General features: G+C 34.3%; 1 protein-coding gene across 2 annotated transcripts in view; it reads right to left on the bottom strand.

Annotated features, from left to right (window-relative positions):
• The window catches only part of LOC150099811 (casein kinase I-like), a 211,494-nt gene that overhangs the window by 86,278 nt on the left and 103,936 nt on the right, over positions 1-21,280 (bottom strand). For both annotated transcript variants that reach the window (XM_090404498.1, XM_090404499.1), the window contains exon 5: positions 17,129-17,363. In XM_090404498.1, coding sequence (XP_090260624.1) covers positions 17,129-17,363 — 235 coding nt within the window. The remainder of the gene's footprint in view (positions 1-17,128; positions 17,364-21,280) is intronic.

Here is a 21,280-nt window from a genome sequence, read left to right as displayed (position 1 = left end):
AATATCCTCCTCTATCTTATCCTGGAATTAACAGAATTCCCTGCTCTTGCAGCTTATATTATTATGGACAGACTGGTCATTCAGCACAAATTATCTTAAAGAACCTAAAAATTGGCTTCAGCAAGCCATGCATTGTCTGCAAAACACAGGATTCAGAGGAATAAAACCAAAATGTTACACAAAAGTTATTTTCTTCTGGAAAGACTGTACAAAGAAAGCTGGGAAGCACACATTCCCAACCCAAACCTGAACGAAAATGATTGTTTAAAACTTTATCAACTTTGGGAAGTTATACTGACTAATACTCACTATTAACGTGTTCCTTAATTTGTAATTAATTTATTGTTTATATTTAAAAATAATTTATTAATTAAATATCTAATACAAATATCCTCCTCTTTCTTATCCTGGAATTTACAGAATCCCCTGCTCTTGCAGCTTATATTATTATGGACAGACTGGTCATTCTGCACAAATTATCTTAAAGAACATCAGGCAAAGATTTCACTTAAAGAACCTAACAATTGACTTTAGCAAGCCATGCAGGATTCAGAGGAATAAAACCAAAATATTACACAAAAGTTATTTTCTTCTGGAAAGACTGTACAAAGAAAGCTGGGAAGCACACATTCCCAACCTGACGAAAATGATTGTTAAAACTTTATCAACTTTGGGAAGGTATACTGACTAATATTCACTATTCATGTGTTCCTTAATTTGTAATTAATTTATTGTTTATATTTAAAAATAATTTATTAACTAAATTATTTTATTATGATTTATTTTGGATATCTATTAATGCATATGGAGGTATTTCTCCTGAAGCCAATAGTGCTCATAATATCATGCACTTTCAATTGATGTTCTATTTTTTGTGTTTTCCTATAATTGTATTGAAAATGGCTATGAAACTTGGATGAAAATTTTACAAATAAAGACACTTAAATTAACATAAGTGATTCCATTATTATATGATATGATAAATTCTTCCTCTTATATCTCAATTTTTAGAACAGTATATTAAATATCATATTATACCTGCATTAGATTTGACAAAATGTATACAGTAATTAAATTATATCATTATTGTGATACTAAAATTTTAACATAAGACACAGTGAACTAGGACTATATATATCACCAATTTCCTGATATGTACATTCAAGGAGTGTTCAGACTATGACAAAAATATATGATTATATTTACATTATTATTAATCTCCTATTAACAATTTTCCTCCAAATCAAACTATTACTTGTGAGCACTCCAATATTTTCATATCTAAGATTTCGTGTTCTAAGGCACCTCTGACTGAATCAACCTACCTAGACCTTGGTCTTCCTCTGGGTCTCTTTCCTGCAATCTTGGCATTAAACACCTATTTTGCTAACCTTTCCTCACCCATTCTATTTAAATGGTCATACCACCTTACATTAGTCCTGCTGACACATTCTTGAATGTTAATAATGTCAATTTCCTTGTTAATAACTTAATTTTTAATATGATTGTGTCATTGATGCCATCACTGTACTCCTTTAATTTTTCTCAGAACTCTCATATCTGTGGTCTCTAATCTTTGATCAAGTGCTTTATTTCTAATGCAACTCTCAGATCCACAACTTAAAACTGGTTTGAACACTGTCTTATATACTGTTAGTTTGGTGTTTTGGCAAATTTCTCTTTATTCCATATAAATTTATTCAGCTGGCTACCCATCATACCAGCTTTGCCTGTTATCTATTTCCAGATTTAATCTGCCTAAATAGCTGAAATTTCACACTGGATAATGAGATCAATCTAAAGAAAAGATTCACAAACATCTGTGCCAATAGTGGAATTTAAAATGAAAGTACTTACATGTTCAGATCTTCAAAATTTTTCCTAACTAATGCCTGAAACAATGATCTCCTCAATATCCTTTAATGGGATGAACATAACCTAGTGATCTTCAATGATACAAAGCACACACACTGGCCACTGAAGTAGAAACTTTTATTTAATACCATGTTGGACCTCCTTTAGCCGAAATTACAGCACCTATATGTGGTTTGGCATAGATTTCACAAGGTGTTGAATTGCATCTACATCTACAGCATACCAGGCAATGGCCAGACAGTTCTTTAACCAGCTCAGATTTGACAGAATAAGACTTTGCTCCTGCATCTTTTTTTTTAATATGTCCCATACATTCTCGAAGGGGTTCAGATCCAAGCTTTGTGGTGACCAGGGAAGATGATGGAAGTCGCAGAACCACTATTGAACAATTCTTGCATAATGGACAGTAGCATGTTATCCATGAGACAACTGTCACCTGCTGGATTCAACATTACAGGATGGGCTTATATCAGTAACAATATTCAGATATTTATTGGAGGACACCTGACCTTCTAGCAATATCAAGGAACCTGTTCCATATCAAAAGAACATACCCCACACAATGACACCACCTCCAGAACCTTGAGTTGTGTTTACAAGGCAAGCTGGATTCATTGCTTCATGGAGTTCCTATCAAACTCTCTGGTTACCATTGTAACAAAACAAGGTGTACTGTGACTTATCAAACCAAATGACTTTTTTCCAATTTTCCAGCATCCAATCATGGTGTTACCGACATCACTGTAGACGAACTTTCTGGTTCTTCGCAGAAATCAGTTTCCCTTATAGGCATGTAACTGCCAATACCAATTTCAATTCCTTGCATGGTTCAGTGAAATATGGGTTGGGAACAGCCTTCATTAAATACTTCAGTCATTTGCTGCAAACAGGAAGTTCTGTTTGTTGATACAAGCTTTCTCAGATGATCGCAATCTCATACCTGACAGACTGTCTTAGGACCACAGTTACATATCTTAGACGAGCAATGTTTTTTTTTTTTTTCTCATTGATTAAACACCCAGGATATCTCACCTTTTGAGAAACTAGTCAGCTCTGCTGTTTTCAAAATTGTAGCTCCAGCTAGATGGATACCCACAATAAGCCCTTAATCGATCTCTGAAAGATCCTTTGTCTTTTCAACTGTGATCAACACTACTAATGATTACTGACTAACAGCATTCTTAAATAGTTGCCTAGAACATGGGATGATGCACATGACCAAGTATCTTGCATATATGTTACATAAGTGACATTTATGTAGACCTACATAAAGGTTTTTAATTAAGTGGCTGGCATGTGTACAATGTTAAATGTTAATTTCAAGGTCTTCCTCTGGTTTCAATTTCAATTTCAATGTTTCAATTTCAACCACATTCACTTCCCTTGAATTAACAAATGTTAATTCAAGGGAAGTGAATGTGGTTGAAATTGAAAGGACATTTCATAACAGTCCCAAGAAATCAGTGTGATGTGCTGCTGCTGCTGCTGAGTTAAATGTATCAAAAACCACAGTGCACAGAATTCTAAAACGGACAACTCCATAAACATGCTGAAAATTACAACTGTTGAAATGCTACAAGAGGATTATCATGCCAAGTTGGATTTCTGTCAATCATAAGCCAAGTGATTTGGTGAGCTGTTTTAGTCACTTTTGCAATGTGCCCCCTAAACTTCAACTCCCTATCCACCAGCACTCCCAAATCCATGGCCTCATCAATCTCCTGGAGTACGGTTCCACCAATGCGATATACTGCTGCTGTTCTTTTCACCCCAAAGTGCATAACCTTACACTTTGCCACATTAAACTGACATCCATTTTTCCTAGCCCAGTCCTCCAAACTATCCAAATCATCCTGTAAAATTTTGACATCCTGTGCACTCACAATTGCTCTACCCAACTTTGCATCATCAGCAAACAAGTGAAGACTTCCTCTCAAATCCTTTCCAATATCATTGATGAACAAATTGAAAAGCAGTGGTCCAAGAACAGAGCCCTGCGGCACTCCACTAGTCAGACTTAAGAGAGATGGTGCTGTACTTTAAGTAAAAAATCCATACATATCATAAATTTAGTTTAATCCTTTATCCAAGTGTGAGCAAACAAAGTTTGTGCCTGAAAGTATCTTCAGGACTGGGGTAAGGTGGTTCAACACCGGGCAACTCGTTGCAAAGGTGGAGCAAGCTAACATCACTACTATCTCAGTATCTCCCATAATGCAAAACACATCTCCTTGCGGATATGTATAATGTTATGCATTAATGGAAGGGCCACTACCCAGACTAGTTTTGACCTTTATTGAGGTCTCTTTAGTGGGAGCCAGGCCCAAGTGGAGACGTCAGGCAGAAGTGCAGACACCTTACCCCAGTCCTGAAGATACTTTCAGGTGCAAACTTTGTTTGCTCACACTTGGACAAAGGTTTAACTACATTTATTATAGTCTAACCAAGTGAAAAATAAACTTTCAACATCTTTCTCTAAATCCAGAGTAATTTAATAAAAAGGTGGCACACCGTTCGGCAACTCCTATAGGGAGAGATGGCCTAGCTAATGCTTCTGCTTGGTGTCTCCACCTGGGCCTGGCTCCCACTGAAGAGACCTCAATAAAGGTCAAAACTAGTCTGGGTAGTGGCCCTTCCATTAATGCATAACATTATACATATCCGCAAGGAGATGTGTTTTGCATTATGGGAGATACTGAGATAGGAGTGATGTTAGCTTGCTCCACCTTTGCAATGAGTTGCCCAGTGTTGTACCACCTTACCCCAGTCCTGAAGATACTTTCAGGTGCAAACTTTGTTTGCTCACGCTTGGATAAAGGATTAAACTAAATTTACCATACATATCACTTTGCTAACATTCAAATCTCAAGGCAGTATCATATTTTAACTGACTGACATGTGTAACATTCTGGACATAAATCCATCACATCCATAATCTTCTCAGCTGTTCAAGACAACTCTTAGCAGTCATACAGTTAAATGACAAATCTACCTAATCTTAGAATACCATTTTCACATTAAAGGTAGCACAAAAAAAAAAACCTTTAGAAATGTTAAATGATTGAGTTTGTATTATTACTAGCTTTATATCACTCTCTAGTGCACACCATCCATTTCTGATGCATAAATTGTGCAACTGGTGTCATCTATTCATGTCCTGAACTTTTCTTAGAACTCATATCTGTGATGGCTGTCTTTGATCATCTGTTTTATTTTTCTCCAGCTTTCTGAAGTATAAGTTAAAATTGATTTAAACACTGTCTTGCACACAGTTAGTTTAGTTTCTTGGGTAATTTCTCTCTTATGTCATAAAAATCTAATCAACTAACTTCCTTTCACACTTATTTACACAATTACATAACTATTTCCCTATGTAATTGTGAGTGAAACAGCTGAAATATTTTACTTATTTTATAGATTTTCGATTGAGAATGTAGTTAATGTTTTCATGTTTCCCAACTTTTATAGTTTTTGTCTTTGGCTTTTGTACCAAAATTGTTAATATAGCTGTTCAATTTAGTTAGAGTCCTGAAGACTTGTACTGGATTTATTTAGAAGTATATTGCCACATGCACTAGTAAAGAACTGCAATTAATACCTTTGATTTTGATATCAGGTTTAATTCCATTTTCATTATGAGTGATCCATATAATAATGGATGAATAATAAAGATAACTGCATCCTTCCTTTTTATATCTGATTTCACATCAAACCATTTCTTGAACTTTCAATTATAACAGCTGACTTATAACTTGTTCTTTCTGAAGTTTATCTTCCATTTTGCTTCTCAGCCTCTTTTCAAGTATAATTATATTTTAATCAAACCTCGAACACATACTGAGTTTTCAGGACCAATTGTCCTGAAAACTTGTACTGGATTTATTTAGAAGTATATTGTCCCATTTGTACCACATACACTAATGGCCAAAATTGTGGAAACCTTTAGGAAAGAGTGTATTTTTGAGGTTTGATGACTCATAACCAGTGGCGAATTCTCCATGCTTGCTGTGCAAGCTCATTAATTGAGAAAGAAGTACTATTTATTTGTTAATAAATGCATGCATTTATAAGCATTCCATTTAGGTTTTATTTTTGTAGACAGAAGACGTCTTAACTTGTGTGGCAATAATTGAGTTTTGCATTGCGTATCGAAGCTGATGCTTGCTTGTCTAGTCAAAGCTACCTTGGCTTGCTCGGTTATAGAGGCTTACAGATACTCGCAGCGGCACTGTGATTTCATGCGCACGCATAGCCATTTCACAGATCTCACTCTGTTGCTTAAACCACAGGCCATATGCAGTCAACGTAGCTCTAGCCAGTGAGCTTCAGCAGCCTTTGCAAGTGTGCGTGTTGCTTGGGAAAATTAAGTTACAACCAACTTTTTATGATGATGTTATTGACCAGTTCATAAAGAAGAATATTTTATTTTATTTTATTTTTTATTTTTTTTTAACTAGTAAAATTTATTTGTAAGCTTCCTATAATAGTACAAAATGTTGAACAATCATATGTGTAACCTAAGATCAACAGCTCATCCAGATTACGATATGTGTAAAGTTACAAAAATTTATGTAATTCATTTTCATTATATACATATATGTACATTCATATAATATACATATTACTATAATATAATGATATAATAAAATAGCAGGAGACATGCTAATATGTACAGAGAAAGTTGCATAACAATTAATTAGGAACAAAATAAAGCAGTTAAATAGCATTAAAATTTTTATGATCTTTGAATACAAATATGCTAAAAAGCAATAATTTATACAATTATTTTGGACAGAGATTCCTCATTTCTGTGGAAAATAAAAACTCTTTGATTAGAGTTTTGTATTTGTTTGGGTTAGTTTTATTTCTTACTGTTAAAGGTAGTGTGTTGAATACTTTTGGCACTAAATAAGTATAATGTTTGTGTACTGCTTCTTTATTTGCTTTTGGAACTATATATTTTAGGCCCATATGTCTACCAAGGAAAGCATGTTGTTTGATATTTACGTATTCGTTGTCGTTTTTTTATGAATAATAGTACCCTATAGACGTATAAATATCTAAGGGATAGTATGTTTAGTATGGTGTATTTATTACACATTGCAGTATCCTTACATTTGTTTCTAGTTAAGATTTTAATTACTTTATGCTGAGTTGAGACTAAAGGTTTCAGCATAGTGCGATAGATTCCTCCCCAACTTAATATACCATATTGTAGTGTGTTTTGAATCCAGGCAGAATATAATACTTTTAGCATATTTAAATTTAAGAATCTGTTTAGGTAGTAAAGTCTGTTTAACATAATCCTTACTTTATTTACGACATCGGTAATATGTGGTTTCCAGCTTATAACTACTATCAATTTTTAATCCCAAGTAAGTTATTACACTGACTTTTTCTATTTTCTCACAGTTGCAATTTGAATTTCTCCTGCAATTCCATTCATGCAAAATTAATTGTGTAGTGAAGTTCATTTTGCCAGTTGTTTTTCGCAAGTTAAAATTTAAGTATTTAGTTTTTGAGACATTCAGACTGAGTTTGCTTGACTGGAACCAATTTGTTACTTTCAAAAGATCAGCATTCATTTCTCAAGGCAGTATCATATTTTAACTATTTGTTCGGCTGTGTCTGTAGAGAAAATTAGTACTGTATCATCTGCAAAAGTATTTATTTTACTGTTTAGTTTAAGATTGCAGAAGTCATTCATATAAATATTAAATAAAATTGGTCCCAAGACAGATCCTTGTACACCACAGTCTACTGTTTTCGAGCTACTATAGCTGTTGTTTATGTTTACAATTTGTGATCTCTGGCATTTAAGTAATTTTTGAAACAGTTTAGAGCAGTACCTCATATTCCTATGACTTCTAATTTTTTTATTAAAATTTCATGTGATACAGAGTCAAAAGCTTTGTATATACCTAGAAATAGTAAATTTGTATTCAGGTAGCTAAAAGCTAAATTGAAAAATATAGAATATCATTTGTAAAATAAATGTTGTATTTGTATGATTAAATGTACATAAATTTCTAAATATATAGTTTTAAACGGTCAGTACAGGTAACCCTCATATAACGCAGTTTCAATATAACGAGGTCTACAAATTGTAGTAACACTTGTTCAACGCAGTTTTGATAAAAACAGTCTAGAAAATGTAGTAACCCTTTATCTTTTCAAAGATAAGATAAAGGGTTACTACATTAACCTTATTTACGAAAATAAAATTAGATTTTTAAGTCGCATGGTGAAAAATATACACCATGCGACTTAAAAATCTAATTTTATTTTCGTTAAATTTGTGTCTGCCCGTATCACTCAGGTTGAGTGCAAGGACTGTTCAGCGCAGACTGCAGGAATTTGGTCTAAATGCTAGAATTCCACGAAAAAAGCCATTTTTATCTCTCAAACAAGGTTGAAAAGATTAAACTGGGCTAAAACCCATGTTAACTGGACAGTGGAACAATGGGACAGTGTTATTTGGAGTGATGACACTAAAATCTCCCTGTTTGATAGTGATGGCATAAAATACGTAAGGAGAAGAATCAGAGAAGATTTGCATCCTGATTGCATTACACATATCACCCATTGAAACATTCTTCTATCACTTAGTGTTATGATCTGGGGTTGTATGACATCAAACGGTGTGGGCAGAATTTGCATGATTAATGGGAATATAAATGCCCAAAAATACATAAATGAAATACTTGAGCTTAAACTGAAGCCCTCCACACGTGATCTTTTCCAAGATAATGAAGCATTTATATTTCAACAGGATTCAGCTCCATGTCATGTTGCTGCTGTGTGCAAAAAGTGGTTTCAAGATAATCATATTGCTGGAATAGCCCAGACTTTTACCCAATCGAAAATCTATGGAGCCAACTAAAGAAACTTGTTAGTCAGAAGCAACCTAGCAATAAAACCCAATTAATAGAAGTGATAATTCAATCTTGGTTTCACATTATAACAGCTGCAGAACTAAAAAACTTGGTTTGCTCCATAGTAAGGCATTGTAAGGCCGTAATTAATGCTAAAGGTTACCCAACTAAGTATTAACTCACATTGTGAGAATTTCGTATATCTCATTTTTTCTGTGTGTTTCACTTTTCTTCTTTATAACTGCTGTTCTAATAAAAAATTCTTCATAAAAGTTATGGCATTACATTCTTGATTAAATTATCTTTCCATTGATATATAATTTTATGGTATTACTCCAAAAAAAAGTGGTGTTATGAGCGATCAGAAATACACTTTTACCAAAAGGTTTCCACAATTTTGGCCACTAGTGTAATTGTAGTGGTTTGAAGAATTTTTTTCTTCTGGGCAACTTAATATATAACTTTTCGATATGTTAGGTTTCCCCATCTACAAAGCTTAAATACAAATCTTTGTTAAATTCCCATTATTTCTAGACTATTTGTTGCAAAATAAAAATGTGATGTTTAAAACTACTATTTGGGCTGAACCAGTTTGTTCTTTCTGAAGTTTATCTTCCACTTTGCTTCTTAGCCGCTTTTCAAGTATAATTATATTTTAATCAAACCTGGAACACACTAAGGAAATTTCTTTGTAATGCTCGCACCCAGTTTCATTTCCTTTTTCACAGATTTTCTTGAGATCAAGAGATTCTTGACCGATGATTAGGTTACTGAATTATGCAGCCTGAGTTTTGAGCAAAAACCCACATTTCAGATTGCTGAGAGTTTTTTCCTACCTGAAATACTGAAGTATACTCCTGACTGTATTCCTTCTGAATATTTTATCTTATTTAATTATATCTGAATAAATGTACTGAAAAGGGAATCAAAGATTCCCTTTTCAGTACATTTTCCTCCATTTCTAAGCTTTTGAATAACCTCCAACATTTTATTTTCTATATGATCAAGAGAACTCTCCATAGCTTAGTCAATATCAATGATAATCTTTAATGAAAATTTAAATGAAAAGACCTGGATTTGAATTCTAGGATATGAATAAGCCTTATAAGTGCATTTTAACTGAAGGCAAATTACTGGGTCTCATATCGAGATGGCATGGTCTGAATTTCCACAATCAGACAAAATGGTCAGGAGAAAGAGATGCAATTTACATCCAAAAATATATTTACAGGCATAAATCTAACCACTTTATTCTAATGAAATTATGGTTCTGAAGTTTATGAGGGTCATAGGCCCTACAGGCCTATAAATACCACTGATGAATGAATATTTTTCTTCTTTTCCTAAAATGCTTCTGTTAACTTTTTGAGTTATGCTCCATGAAGTTGTGACCTCATGTTTTTCATGTAGACAAAAAAGTTTGAGCAAGAACGAAACCTTTAGAGGCTGAGTTTAAAAATCTGAAGATTTTGTTCTTGCTCAAACTCCTTTTTTTTTTTTTTATGGTCCAATAATATTTGCCTATTTGAATCTTCAATTTGTCTCTGAAAGTTGCTTAACTTTTAATAATTGAAAAATTTTCACAGATATCTGTCTTTTCAATATGCTATGTATTGATTTTATCCTGTTCTAAATGGTTATCACTTCCTAATTCAAATTTGCTGTATACCTTGTATCTTGCACCAGGGCAAAGTAGTTATCACAGATAACATATTCAATAAAACTTTTATTTCTTGAAACTTCTCTTCATGCGAATTTGTATATCTTTCTGTTCCAACAAGTTCTAGTAATGATTAGATCTTAACAAGAAATCTAATCATTACCTACTGTTAAATTTATTATATTTGATGTTAATAAAATTTTTGTTATAATTAATGTCGAACTGTTCCATTTGTAATATTTTTATGTTTTAATGTTCTTATTTTCTTCTCTTTCCTATGTGTACCTTACTTCTGTTCTGTTAAATCTTCTTTACCTTGTTCTATCTTAAGCAGATTAATTTAGTCCCTGCTTGTAATCCTTTATACTTCCTACAAGTGTTAGCGCTGTTAGTGAAAAGACCTCTAGGCAATTCACAGATACTGTTAACTATTTCCCACAAGATATAATTCAAGGAAAATTTATTTGTTTTTTCAACTGTGCCAGAAGAATAGTTGTAACACTTATAGAATAGATCGCTTTCAAAAATAATACTTTAAATAGTCAGTCGTGGCAATTTCTCTAACCCTTAATTTAAGCATGCAGGTTGTGAGACAGTGCATTGGTCAAGAATCAGGCGATACTTTTAAAACAAACAAAACATGTTTATTTTACTTAAGCACAATACAATAAGACATACATTAAACATTCTCTCTAATTCCTACTTTAAACTTAAAATCGTAACTTACAATATAGACCTGCAATTCACAATACATAAATAACTTACTTTACAAGCTCTAGGCAATTACTGGCTATCACAATCAATATCATTGACTAACATTCTTCTCAAATGTAAAACTAGCTAACTTTTAGCATCAATTATTTCTTATAGCAACTTAAACAACTAATTTTAACAAAGCTACATTCAGTGGACATACAATTCTTGTTCACAATCTCAGCCTTAACATATTAAAATCTACTCACAAATCTGTAGAAACAAATACAGTCCTACCAGTCTGGATGACTTTTGGCGGTTCTGCTGACTTCCTTCCTCGGTCCCATATCCTAGCCTTTGCTGCACGACTATTGGCAGTCATCCTGGGGTAGTCTTCATCTGGGATATGTAGCATAGCTCACTGTCGGTTTTTGGATTTACTGTCGACGCTGCATATCTGGTCGCACATGGCACATTCCGCTACTGGAAATACATCTCCGTAGAATGACTTTCTTCTCCTGGGCTTTCTACTTCTGCCAGACGAAGAAACTCCTCGAACAGCCCCTGAACAGTCAGCATCTCTCTAGGTTCTCAAGACCTCTTTTATATGATTCAGAAGCTCCTTGTTTTTAGTGTCAGAAACCCCCGAATCTTCCATAAATAACTTATGTCACTGTTGTTTTGACCTTCAGAGTTGGCAGCAACAATCTCTATATCTGAACAACCTTCAATACTTTTGTTTACTTTTAAGTTGCCAACATAATCCAGTCTAATCTCAACTTAAAGAATTACTTTTAACATTCTGTTACATCAAACCAACATAATGCACAATTTTTACCTTTACAATATTTTTATATTTTGTGAACAATTTCTATATCATTCTTTTTGTTAGTCAGCTTTACAATCAGCACTTCTCCTTTAAAATACAGTAATTTACAACTTTTCCACATGATTTATGACCTCCGTAAAAATTGATGTGGGAAAATCTTTATATAAAATTTCACTGCATCAAATTTTACACTACCATTATTATCATCATTACCTTGCTCTTTTCTTCAGATTTGTGAAAAAAGCATTTCTATATGTCTGGCATTTGTTTCCTGCTCTATATTGATCTCCAACATGAACCAGCTTTTCCTTTATGTCAGTTGTTCATTTTAATGACTCAAAAAAACTTCTCTATATCTTGGTAGAATTTTCTATGGGATTATAGGCACATGCTAGACTCACTGCCTAGATTCCCATTTTGAAATTTCCTCTGATCACTCTACTTCAAACTGTCTGCCATTCAAAAAATTTATCTTCACGTTTAGTGTAGAACATTATAGCTGCTGCTTCCTTTCTCTGATCACTATTGCTCAAATTTAGCATCTTATAATTATTATTTATCAATATTTGGCCTGTTTTGGTCTTCTCTGATTCAATAATCCATTATGGACACACTGCTTCTAATTCTCCTGTTTTCTTCCACTGATACTTCTCACACTGATGGTACCTATCTTCAATTCTGCTTATAATGAGTTTGTTCCAGTAGTTAACTTTTCCACTGTTTGCATTGGTTTCTCTGGTACAAAAAAAAAAAAAAAAAGTGGAGGCCTCATTTAACCAGCAATGGCCTAACTACATGACAATTCAACCCACTGTGCCATCTTTGTGGCACAGTGGGTTGAATTGTCTTTGTGGTTTAAGCCAATACAGAATACAGTTTGGTTAGCAAAGAGTCCCCAATTACCCAGCTCATCCTTATTTGTTCAGCATCCAAGTGAATATCTATTAGTGGGATACACCATGAGAAGGCAAAAACTGGAAATCAGAAATCCTGGTAATGACACTATATTTATCTGTTCTGACCAATAAGGTCTTCTTTGTTTATCATGTTGGAATGTTTCTGCAACACAAAACGTTTGTGGAGGAAATATTTTAAAATCAAATTAAGAATTTATTGTACTGAATGGGAGATGCTCATAATTCATGAGTTGATTTTCCTGAGTATGCTGATCTGTAAACTCTGAGTGTCAACATTTTCCGGTAAAGCAAATGTTTCTTGCAGATGGATGAATTCTAAATAAGGCTTGAAATCTTTTCTATGTAACTGTTACAGCACTTTGTATTGGCAACCAACAGTCAACTTTTGCCTTCTGCTCAGATGACACACATGTTGCCAGCCATGATTGCTACTAAGAGAAACACCCACAAGCAACTGAGGGTGTTTCTCTTAAAAATTCTACTAAGGCAGCAGCACACTGCTTTAGTGGAATTTTCAAGAACTACTATATTACTATCATGTTTTAGCAATATTCAGACTATTTTATCTAAACTGATGATATAAATGTATAAACATTTCAGCTTGGGGTGCTTAAGAGTCAAAGCTGTATAACTGAGAGAAGACCATCACATAGCCTATTAAGGAGTATGGAGAAATGACTGGGGCTTCTCACTTCATGTCCAATCTTCACCTTCTTGTGGTGCATCCTGTCAAGTATCTACCTGGATACTTGACAGGATGCACCATTCGGGATCGAACAAGGATGGGCTGGTGATTTGGGATTTAGCCGACCAAATTGCATTCTTATTGCCTTTAAAGCCAATGTAACATGGTGGTAAAACATGACAGAATTTCATGCCGGCTGGAGCATCGCCCGGTTAAACAAGGTCCCCGTTGTTTTTGTCAGGGAACTAGGGTGAACAGCAAAAAGTTAGCTACTGGAAAAAATTCCTGAACATGTCCCAAATCAGCATCAATGGAAAAGGAACTAGCAGAAGAATTGGATAAGTAACAGATCGACATAATAGGTGTGATTGAACAAAGAAGACAAAAACAGGTGAGATCTTTCTAAGTAACAATTAAAATGTTATATTCAGGCAATAACAATCTGGGAAAAGAGGGAGCAGCTATAGTATTCATCACTAAATATGAAGATAATCTTCTTGAATGGCAGGCAATATTAAGTAGAGAAATGTAGGCAAATATCAGGATAAGGAAAACTGGACAATGAGAGTTATTTCGGCTTACGATCCCACAGTTCTAGCAAGGAAGAAAGGGAGGAAGTTCTTGAGGCACTAGAGAATGCCTCAAGAACTCAATGAAAAAGGAAAAGTTCACCCATGTTGGAGATCTAAACAGCAGGGCAGGAAATGATTACCAGACACACAGAAATGTTTTGGGAAAATTTGGAGAAAAGAGCAAAGCATATAATAAGTAAATGTTTGCAGGATTTCTGTTCAGGACATTATGTTATAGTTGATAGTGATGTTTCCCCACTGGTTCAAGACAAGAGTATACAGATGATTTGAAATAGGAAGAGAACTATTTAGTTTTGAGCAGGATAAAATTGAATTTCATACTGAAAAGAAGAGTGTGTAAGAAAGTTTTAAAGCAATCAAGGTTGAGCAGCTTTCAGAGGTAAAATGTAGACTGAAATACACAAACATCATTGAAGAAAAAAAAAAGGAGTTTGAAAACAAGAACCAAACCCTGGAGATTTGATGACAAAACCTGAAGAAAATGCTGGTTGATTCAGCCAGAGAGGACTGTGGTGAGGTCTGTAAGCATAGAAAAATCAGAACTCCATGGTGCATTCATTAAGAAATTAAAGAGGTCGTGAAGGAAAAGAAAGCATGTGGAAAGTTCCTGGCAAGTCAGCTTGTGCTCTTAGAGAATACAGAGAAAAATGTAAGAAAGCAAAGCACAGTGCAAAATTTGCTAAACAAAAGCTGTGGAAAGACTTTGGCAAGAACATAGAAAATAAATATCAGGAAGGTGGCAAAATATTCTAGAGGCTATTGAAAAAGTTTAGAAATGGAGTAAAAAGTACTGTAAAAGGAATCAGAGATGATATAGGCAACATGAAAAGTTTCTACCATCAGGCTGAGATTGTTTGTTTCATTTAGAAGTCTTTCAAAGTAATTACTCCACATATTGTAGATGTCTGGAGTAATTACTTTGAAAGACTTCTAAATGAAACAAGCAATCTCAGCATGATGGGAGAAACTTCCAACAGGATTGCACTCAGGAATACATATCTATACTTGAAGTAGAGAAAGTCATCAAAAATCTGAAATTTGGCTAGAAATGCTCAAATATGGAGGTATAAAAATTTTACATTTGCTACATTGCATAATTCAGAAGGTCTAGTCAGGGAAGTTGAATTCCAGATGAATGGAGTAGAGCTCTCATAGCATGCAATGTGAGAATTACAGAAGTATTTCCCTACTGAGTGTTTCTGGTATGATTTATGCAAGTATACTTAAAAAACTGCTAAGAACAATTCTGGAAAGGAAACTTAGTGTAGAATAAGTTGGATTCAGGCCAAATAAAGGTTTTCAGGATCAGATTTTCAAATAGTTCAGAAATCTTGGGAATATAACAAGATGCCAAGAGGAAAGCTCTTCAAAACGCTACAGTTATATGGTGTAAATGCAACATTATATCAAGCAATACATAGTCTCTGTTTAAGTTGTAAGTCAGCAGGTAGAATCAAGGAAGATGGTTTGAGATAAAATCAGGTGTGCGACAAGAGTGCACGTTACCACCATCACTGTTATTCATTATCCGTATGGATCACATTATGAACGAAAGTGGTATTAATTCAGATATAAAGATTGGCAATGCTAATCTTAGCTCTTTACTTTATGCAGATGATGTTATACTTCTGAATAAATCCAGTACAAGCCTGCAAAATTCCCTGACTAAACTGAGTAACTGTTGTAATAAATAAATTTGTTATGAAAATCAGCAATAAAAAGACAAAGTCAAGGAAAATAGGCAGAAACATCGAAAACATGAACTGCATCCTGAATGGTGAACCTATAGAACAAGTTAAGCATTTAAGCACAATTTTTCAGTGAAGATGGCAAATTAAATATGGAAATAGACAACAGAATTAGGAAAGCTAGTATGGTAGGAAGTCAGCTGAATAAATTTATATGGAATAAGAAAGAAAATAGTCATAGCACTAAATTAGCTGTATACAAGACAGTGTTCAAATCAATTTTAACTAATGGATCTGAGAGCTGGGTTAGAAATAAAATGCTTGATCAAGGACCAGAGACTTCTGACATGAGAGTTTTGAGAAAGATTAGTGAAGTGAAGAGATGGAATCAATGCATATCATATTAAAAATAAGGATATTAGGAAAGAACGTGACACTGTTAGCATTCAATAAAGTATTAGTAGAGCTAATCTCAGGTGGTATCGTCATTTAAATAGAATGGGAGAGGAAAGATTAGGAAAACGAGTGTTCTTTGCCAGGTCGGCAGGAAAAAAACCCAGAGTCAGATGAAGATACTGATACAATAAAAAGTGTCTTAAAAGAGAGAAATATAAGAAATTTAAGATTTAGAGAAAGATGTAAAACATCTTTCTCTAAATCCTGAGTAATTTAATAATAAGGTGGTACACTCGTATAGGTAAATATGACTTCTCCATTGCTTCTGCCTTAGTATCACCTCTTCTGGGTCTGGCTCCCACTGACGAGACCTCAATAAAGGTCGAAATCAGTCTGGGTAGTGGCCCTTCCCTTAATGCATAGCATTATACATGTCTGCAAGGAAATGTGCTTTGTATTATGAGAGATACTGAGACAAGGCGTGATGAGAGCTTGGCCCACCTTTACGAGTTGCCTCAGTCCTGAAGATACTTCAGGAGCAAACTTTGTTTGTTTGCTTACACTTGAATAAGGATTAAACTAAATTTATTATAGTCTAACCAAGTGGGAAAAAACTTCCAAGATCTAATAAAAATCGAGTCTTGATAGACAACAGATTAATTTGGAGGAAAGTTGTTGATCAGAAGTTAGTAATAGTGCAACTTTCTTATGTAGTACTATCATAATTATCTTGTATACTCCATGAGAGTACATATCAGGAATTTGATGATGGTGACACATTTCAGCTTTCATCCTGTATAACAAACAGAGAATAATTAACCAAGAAATATTAGTATATTAAGATCTTTCCCCCTTTAATATAATTCAGAAAAGTCAGAAAAATGATATATTCTACAAGTGGTATAATTTATTCTTACCTTTTCCTAAATGTGTATTTATACTCATATACCTTGCTGTACCAGTTAGACTTTTATGCTCTCTATATGGAATATGTTTATTTGTTTCAGGATTTATATACTCTTTTGCAAGTCCAAAGTCTACAACATGAATAATATTATGCTTTTTTGTTGACTGTCTACCTATAAGAAAGTTCTCTGGCTTAACATCCCTATATATAAGATGTCTGGAATGGACATACTCAATGCGATGCAGCTGTGAAACAAAGTAAAAGGAATGAGTATACTGTTATGAAATACACTAATTTTTATATATATTTATATCAAATATAGCCATCTTTAAAAGCAATATTTCATTAAATAACTTTAATGAAATTACCACAAACATTACATACTGAAATTAATTGTACATCATCAGCATGCAGAAAAAAAACAGCAGTTTAAAGAAATAATACAAGGTACATACAATAATTGATTAATCAATAAAATGGTTGACGTATGCTAGAAGGATCATATAAAAAAAAAATCTGATATATACATAATTCCACTTCAAATTAGGCCAATGTATAAAGGCTTTGCAACTTTTTTTTTTAAAGAGATGTTCATATTTAAAAACACCAGTATAAGAAGGGCAAACCTCATTCTAAAGGATACTGTCTTTGGTATCAAATCAATACTATGTTGTGCAAGAACCAGACTTTTTGAGGTTTACACAATTCAATGCAGTGCCAATATTCACCCCCCCACCACCACCATCATGTAACAGCCTGTCTGTATAAAGCATGTTAGATTATGTTCACAATGAATCTGGTAAATAGAGACAGTGGCAAAAGTTTATTTTTTTGTAGATGGTAGATCAGAAATTCTGTTGATAAGAAAATATGTGGGTGTGAGGTGAAACTTCAAGATTCTGCCTATAAGTTCAGATACACACCAGTAATGCAGTGGACTGGCACTGTGCATCTACTGAGGTATCCTTTGTTGCAGGATGTAGGAATCAATTATTTGTGGAATTTGATGAGGATTTAGCCACTTCATTCTATTAAATTTTTGATAAACTTTTTTTTTTAAATATGATTCTTCTAACACACAGTAACCACTTCACTGGTTAACCAATCATCATATTTACTCTATATTCTATCTCTCTGAACTGCCTGTTTGTTGAGCACTGATAATGCACTGTTAATTTCAGTATGAAATATTTGTGCTATTTTCATTAAAATTATTTACCTGTTCTAATGTGTTTTGATTTCTCTTGATCACTATGCCACAGGTGACAATTAAAGATTAGAATTTTATTGAAAGAACAAAAAAATTTACAAAGCTTTCAAACTTTCTGATTATCAAAAATGAAATGACATAATTATGTACATTTGTAAACCTTGTGCTGCTTAAATATTTATTCTAAAAAAATGGACAATAAGGGCCTAACAAAATTAATATTTTCAGTCTGGATTAATTCTCTTGTGCAAAAATTGATAAGAGTGCTTAGAAACTTATGGAACCCATGAAAGGCTTCATAAGTTTCCGGTCTGACTAACTTTTAGAGGTGATAGAAAGAAAACAACTGTGTCACTTTTAACATAATCTTCCTTTACTTCAACACACTTTTCACATCTCTGAATTAACATTTCTATGCCCTTAAAAATAGTTGGTACTTTTGTCTGCAAAATGGCTTAAAACTGCATCTTTCACGTCATTGTCATCTGCAAATTTTTTTCCTGGAAGGTCTTTCTTCAGTTTTGAGAAGAGGTAATAGTCACTGGGTGCTAGACCTGGGCTATAGGGTGGGTGGGTGTCAATCTCCTGGAACCCACAGTCCTTCACAACAACAGCCATATGGACTGGAGCATTCTCATGAAGCAGGCAAACACCATCACTCAGAATTCCATATCTCTTCTCCTTTGCGACATTGCACAGGAGTGAAGCTTAATATTCTGCATTCACAGTGATATTTCTTTCCTTGAAGTCAATCAAGAGAATTCCCTGGCAATCCCAAAAGATTGTTGCCATGAACTTTTTGGTGGACTGAGTGACCACGGCTTTTCTCAGCAGTGCTTCATCTGGTTTGTGCCATGGATTCCCAATTTTAGAAAGAGGATCATAATAAAGGACCATGGTTTCATCTCCAGTGAAAATGGATTCCAGCAGTTCTCTCTGATTCCTTTGGAAAAGCTCTAAAAACTTGTGGGAACAGCTCACACGATGCCCCTGAATTGAAGAGAGAGAAGTTAAGGCACCCACCTTGCACCTAACCTTCGTCATGTGAAGTTTCTTGTGAATGATGCGAAAGACAGTTGTTATAGAAAGCTCCAACCTTGCTGAGATTTCTTGGAGCTTCAGCTGTCTGTCATTGAGCAGTTCTTCCTCAACAAGAGAGACATTTCCTTCAGTCATCACTTTCACAGGCCGACCATTACAAGGATCATCTTCAATGCTCTCTCTTCTTAGACGAAACTGTTTAGTCCATATCTTCATGGTGGAATATGAAGGAGAAGCATCCCCATAAACATCATCCAATCGCTGTTTGATAGCACTTGGAGAAAGCCCCTCTTCGGTGAAAAACTCTATTACAGCACAGTACTCATTTTTAACATTACAGCTACTTAGCATGCCATGTGTTAATCAAATGAGTGCCTCCAACTGAAGGTAGAGAATTGAAACTGGTACACTAAGTTCCCCATAGACAGTGCTACATCACGCATGGCATTTTAAAATTCACGTGAATTTTGTATGTGAGGCCGAAAACTTTTTAGAACCTACCTCATAAGTGTCCTGTCCCTCACATGAAGTGTTATACATTTCAATCTCACTATAGCAAATGTTGAGAGACCACAAGAAGAGTTTGTTATAGTGGAGTATGCTGTACTGAAATTAATAGTACATCATCAGTGTGCTCAACAAATAAGCAACTTAAAGAAATGGACTACAAGGTAAATACAACAATTGGTTAACCAATGAATTTGCTGTATGAATTTCCTTTAGAATAACACTGTTCCTACAAGTTCATTCTTTGCATGAACTTTTCAGTAGTTTGCAGTGAAAAAATTCGTTACTACAGTCTAACAAATTTCTTGAGGGAGACTTCATCAATACTGTTTAATCCCATTAAGATCACGAACTGTAATGAAATAAATAAAATAAGTTATAAGCTTATTAAATGAATAAACAGACTACTGAGTCTGTTGATAGAGGTGAGTTGTGAAGAAGGGCCATAGTTGCAAATGATTTAATGCACAGATTGTATAAGAGGAATGGAGTGCCGTTTCTAGATGTGTGGAGTAAGTATGATGGCGGAAAAGACTTATATAAGGCAGATGACTTGTGTTGCTGAATGTATTAGGTATTCAGAATCAGGGAAACTAGAGTTCTTTGGGAGGAAACAGGTAAGGGAGCATGCAAGCATAAAAAAATCAGATGGGCTTGTGATTGTAGAGAAAATGCTGTCTTTAGTTTCTGAGATAGTAAATAAGAATGGATTTGTGGGTACAAAGCATAAGGTTAATCATGGACCTATGAGGTTCATATTTTGTGTGTACTAATTCCAGAAGTAGCAGGAACAAAAAGGAGATATATTTAGCAGTGGTTAGTTCCTATTGGCCAAAAATATTGGTATTAGTGAGATGTGTCTATTAAGGATGATATAATTATTGGCATAGAAAGTGAAGGAACAGTATTTTTAGGGCAGATAAAATAGAATAGGGTAAGGGGTAATATTGATGACATCAGATGAGTGCAGCCTAAAAGAGTGGAAGTATAACAGGAAAGCAGTGCATTCAAGGCTGTCTGGTGTGAGATACAATCAAACATGACAAAGTATTTGGTTACTGCTATAGGCTAGGGAATTCAATAAGTGGAAGATGGAAATTACTATGGATATATAGATTGAGGAGGAGGAAAGGTCATGTGGGTGGAAGGAAATGCAATTTATGCAGCTTCTTAGGAATAATTGCCTAAGGCAACATGTAATGAGGGTACTAAGGGATCAACAGTGTTGGACCTTGTGATTACATTTAGGATTTTTGTATAACTAAGATGGATATATTGCTGCTAATCGGCAAGAGCAATCATTTAGTTTTAACTTGGGAGATGACTAAAATGGGATTTTCACTAAAGAAAGGTTTCATGTGGAATTACAAAGCTGGGCACTAAAAGAAACTTAGAAAATTGCTT

This window comes from Typopeltis vanoorti, chromosome 14, assembly GCF_054136105.1.
Source record: "Typopeltis vanoorti isolate ZY-2024b chromosome 14, IOZ_Tvanoo_1.0, whole genome shotgun sequence".
Taxonomy (NCBI): domain Eukaryota; kingdom Metazoa; phylum Arthropoda; class Arachnida; order Uropygi; family Thelyphonidae; genus Typopeltis; species Typopeltis vanoorti.
Note: the sequence above shows the minus strand (reverse complement) of the source record. Positions and strands in the feature narration are given on the sequence as shown.